We start from the raw sequence: 5,315 nt of genomic DNA, 5'->3' as shown, positions 1-5,315 counted from the left end.
GCGCTGTCTCCGTGTCATTCCTTCTTCGCCGACTCTGTCCACACCTTTGGGGACCCCTGGACCTGCTGGGGTTGGACCCCGGCAATTGTACTGGAAGTCCTAGACACAGTGATCAGACAAGAAAAAGCATCTAAATTGAAAAAGAGGAAGGAAAACTCATTCACAGATGACAATATTGTACCTGGTGTACCAGTTAATAATGCGGATTTTGGAATCAAAGAAAACAGGATAATTTCAAGAGAAACATCAAAAGTGCTTTATTTAAAGTAATATCCATCGCTAGCTACACATTTCTCCCATCTTTCAGGTGATTTGTGGCAAACCATTCAGAGACCCAGTTTTCCACTTCTTTGTACATTTTGAAGTGCTGCTCAGAAAGTGCATGTGCCATCGATCGGAACAAGTGTAATCTGAAGGAGCAGGGTCTGGTGAATACAGCGGGTGGATTAATACTTCCCAGGCAAGATTCCTTAACGTGTCTTTAACTGGTTTTGAAATATGTGATGGTGCGTCATCATGAAGCAAAATTATTTTGCAGTGTCTTCTGGAACATTCTGGTCGTTTCATGATCAAAGCGTGGTTCAAATTGATTATTTGTTGTTCGTAGTGATCAGTATTGAGTTTTCACCTTCTTTTATAAGCTCATAATACACCACACCTTCCTGATCCCACCAAACGCAGAGCATTGTCTTTCTGAAGCGATTTGGATCACACGATGTTGATGGTTGACCTGGATCAAACCAATCTATGATTTTTGTGCATTTGGGATTCTCGAAATAAATCCACTTTTCATTGCCAGTCACAATTCGATGAGCAACATTTTACTGATGACTTTTTGGTTTTCTGACCTGGATATTCTTTGTCTTTCACATTGACATCATCACTTTTAAAGCATTTAAACCAGTGTTCACAGGTATCTTGAGATGGAGCATGTTCACCATAAGCTTCCCAAAGTATTCAGCAGCACTTTCTTCAAAATAATGAATTAAAACTTCCCGCAAATGCTCTTTTTTGGGGCACAAAATTCAACATTTTTAAGGGTAAAATATCTATGATAACACCTTCAGAAAATTTGACATGAAGTTTTGAAGCTTGCTGTCAATACAACAAAATAGCATACATATCAAATAGCATATATATGAACATATATTTAACTCCATCTATTGAAAAAAATCCGCATTGTTAACCAATACACCTGGTACATAGAAAACACACTACCACGATAAAACAGCGAGCTTTTACAAATGTTTGACAAAGTGGCAGGGTACAAAAAAACATCTGAAAATCTATGTCAGTCAGCTTAACAATAACCCACAACTGTGGGACCAACTTGAAAATGTCATTTTTAAAATTTGCTTTTATTTTGTTGATTTTAGTGAAAGAGGAAGGGAGCGGGATAAAGAGATAGAAACAATGATCAGAAACCCAGGCATGTGCCCCGACTAGGAATCGAACCACAACTTCTAGTTCATAGGTCCACGCTCAACCACTAGCCACAATGGCTGGGGTCTATGGCATTTTTATACACCAATAATCAACTAACAAAAAAGATAAACTAAAAAAAATCCCATTTTTTATTGCAACAACAAAATTAAGATACCTAGTAATGAACTCAAACAAGAAGGCAAAAGACCTATACTTGGAAAACTATAGGACATGAAAGAAAGAAATAGAGGGAGATACAAATGACTTGAAGCATATACTGTGTTCATGAATTAGAAGAATGAACATCATTAAAATGTTCATACTACCCAGAGGAATCTAGATTCAATGCAATTCCTATTGAAATACCATTGTCATATATCACAGATATGGAACAAGTATTCCAAATATTTATATGGAAACAAAGACAACCCAGAATAGCCGCTGCAATCTTGAGAAAGTATAACAGTTGAAAGGATCACAATAGCAGATATCAAACTATACTACAGAGTCATTGTGATCAAAACAGCTGGTAATGGCACAAGAACAAAGCCTCCTACTGGGGATTGATCCCACAACCCTGGTATGTGCCCTTGGCTGGAATCAAACCCAGGATCATTCTGTCCACAGGCCAACATGGCTAGGGCTAAACCCATGTCTTTTTGGTCTAGTTATATTGGACAAAGGAGGCAAGAGCATACAATGGAGTAAAGATCATCTATTTAATAAACGATTTTTTAAAATTGGACAGGTACATGCAACAACAACAACAAAAAAACTGCACCACCAACTTACACCAGACACAAGAATATAAACTCATAATGGGTGAAACACTTAAATGTAAGGCACGCAACCATAAAAATCTTAGAAGTAAACATAGGCAGTAAAATCTCAGACATCTCACGTACCAGAATTTTCACTGATATATCTCCTAGGGCAAGAGAAACAAAGAAAAAAATAAGTGGACTATATCAAAGCATAAAAGCTTCTGCATGGCAAAAGAAACGATCCTCAAAATGGAAAGGGAACCAAATATATGGGAGAACATATTTGTCAATGATACAGCTGATAGTAAATTAATTTCCAAAATATATAAAGAACTTCAACAAAAGGAAGGTGGAACGGTTAAAAAATGGGTAAAGAACCTGAATATACACTATCCAAAGTGGAACTATGGATGGCCAAAAAATGTGAAAAAATGCTCAACATCGCTAGTAAACAGATGCAAATGACAATGAGGTGTCACCTCACACTTGCTACAGGTTGCAAAAAGTAACAAGTACTGGGGAGGATGTGGGGAAAAGGGAAACAGTCCATTGCTGGTGGGAATTCAGACTGGGACAGCCACAGTGAAAAACAGTATGAAATTTCCTTTAAAAAAAAAAAAAATGAGCCCTGGCCGGTTTGGCTCAGTGGATAGAGCGTCAGACTGAAGGGTCCCGGGTTCGATTCCAGTCAAGGGCATGTACATTGGTTGTGGGCACATCCCCAGTAGGGAGTGTGCAGGAGGCAGCTGATCGATGTTCCTCTCTCATTGATGTTTCTAACTCTCTATCCTTCTCTGTAAAAAATCAATAAAATACATTTTAAAAAAAAATGGAACTGACATTTGACCCAGCAAACCACTGCTGGGAATATCTACACTAATATAAGAGAAATATGTAAGTTGGTCTTCATTCCACTACACCCACCAGCCAATCAGGATGAGTATGCAAATTAACCCAACAGGTTAATTTGCATACAGGTGCAGAGTGAAGACTGAAGGCTCCAGCTGAGCGAAGACTGAAGACGACTGAAGACTGGAGAAGCTTGGCTTCTCTGCTGCAGCAGGAGTGGAGAAGCCAAGCCTCAAGGCTAGGCTTCTCCGCTCTGGCTGGACCAAAGGCCTGGTTCCTAGGTGCCAGAGGAAAACCGCTGGCAGAGGAAAACCTTTGCCGGCAGCTGGGGGAAGGAAGGCCTATTGTGCAAATCTTCATGCATCGGGCCTCTAGTGTCTTAAGAATCCTGAAACAGGAATCAGAACAAATATATGCATCCCTATGTTCATAGCAGTGTTATTTACAACTAGAGGCCCAATGCACAAAGATTTGTGCAAGAATGGACTTTCTTTCCCCTGGTTGCTGGCACTGCCTTCGCTCCAGCTGGAGTCGCCTTCACTCTGGCCCAGAGCCACCTTTCCTCTTTCCCATGCTGCCCAGAGGCCCGGAGCAGCTGGGGCAGTGTGGAACGCCTGTGTTGTTGCCATGGGGATGATGCAAGCATGCCACTCGGCGCCTGCATATGCAAACTAACCCGCCATCTTTGTTGTGTTAATTTGCATACTCCTGATTGGCTCCTGTGCATCACAAAGGTACAATCAATTTGCATCTTTCTCTTTTATTAGTGTAGATAGCTAAAATCTGGAACAGCCCAAGTGCCCATCAGTAGCTGAGTGAACAGAAAAGCTATGGTACATTTACACAATGGAATACTAAGCAGTTGTAAATAAACAAGGATCTCTTATGCTTTGCAACAACATGAATGGACCTGGAGAGTATTATGCTAAGCAAAATAAGGTAGTCAGAAAAAGACAAGTATCACATGATGTCACTTATATGTGGAATATAATGAACAAAATATACTGACAAACAAAATTGGTCCAGAGACATGGAAGAATGGAACAAAGTGATGAATCTCAGAGGTAAGGGAAGAGTTTAACCAAACAGTGTATATGACTATATAGATAGCCCAATGACACAGATAGCATTATGGTGATTGCCTGGAATGGGGCTGGGGCAGGTTTGAGGGGGGCAAAGTTTGGAAAATGGGGGACATCTCTAATATGCTCCATAACACCAAAAAGATCCTACAACCAAGATACTCTATCCAACAAAACTATCATTTAGGCCTGACCAGTTTTGCTCAGTGGATAGAGCATCAGCCTGCAGACTGGAGGGTCCCAACTTCAGTTCCACTAAAGGGCATGTACCTTGGTTGCAGGCACATCCCCAGTAGGGGTTGTGCAGGAGGCAGCTGATCGATGTTTCTAACTCTCTATCCTTCTCGCTTCCTCTCTAAAAAACCAATAAAATATATTTTTTAAAAAACTATCATCTAGACTCAAAGGACAGATAAAGAGCTTCCCAAACAAGACCTCTATTACATGAAATGTTAAAGGGCTTCTTTAAGAAGAAAAAAATTAAAAATCAAAAATATGAACAATAAAATGTACTAAATACATACCAACAATTAATTGAATCTAAAAAACAATAAATGAACAAGCAGAACAGTAACAGACTTATAAGTGCTTACAGCTCTTTCACTTTGTCCACCAGGTCTTCTGGGTTTACCGGAGACCAACAAAAAAAAAAGAAAAGAAAAGAAACAGACTCACAGATGCAGAAAACATTTTGATAGTTGCTAGATGGGATGGATATTGGGGCGATGGGTGAAATATGTGTTACAAAATAGTCACTGGGATGTAATGTATTTGACACTAATAACTTTGGTGTCAAATGGGTATTAGTTTTATCAGGATGTTCACTTAAGAAGTTATAGGTCTAATCGCCAGGGTATACACTTGAAACTAATATTATGTATTTGATGTGCAATTGAAAAATTAAAAATGATTTTAAAATAATAACAAAACTTCAAAATTAGCATAAATTGATGGTTTTGTCTGTAGATCCTAACTGGAATTAAAGTCCTTGATAATGCCAGCACTAGAATAGTATCCTTTTTTATAGTAATTTGTTTTCTTATCTTTTTTTATCTTCCCGGAGTAGGTTCTGACTTATTCTGGAGAGGAATGGGAGGTAATATTAGTAGGAATTCTTGGGAGGCCAGAACAAATCACCTGCGTATGGTGAGTATTTGTATGTTCGTATTGTCTCCATAAATAGATACTTGGTTAT

General features: G+C 39.1%; 1 protein-coding gene across 2 annotated transcripts in view; it reads left to right on the top strand.

The window, feature by feature from the left end:
* The window catches only part of NOL8 (nucleolar protein 8), a 52,837-nt gene that overhangs the window by 46,345 nt on the left and 1,177 nt on the right, over window positions 1-5,315 (top strand). For both annotated transcript variants that reach the window (XM_015559823.1, XM_006757400.2), the window contains exon 16: window positions 5,187-5,266. In XM_015559823.1, the coding sequence (XP_015415309.1) occupies window positions 5,187-5,266 (80 nt within the window). The remainder of the gene's footprint in view (window positions 1-5,186; window positions 5,267-5,315) is intronic.

This window comes from Myotis davidii, unplaced genomic scaffold (genome assembly GCF_000327345.1).
Source record: "Myotis davidii unplaced genomic scaffold, ASM32734v1 scaffold315, whole genome shotgun sequence".
NCBI lineage: Eukaryota > Metazoa > Chordata > Mammalia > Chiroptera > Vespertilionidae > Myotis > Myotis davidii.
Note: the sequence above shows the minus strand (reverse complement) of the source record. Positions and strands in the feature narration are given on the sequence as shown.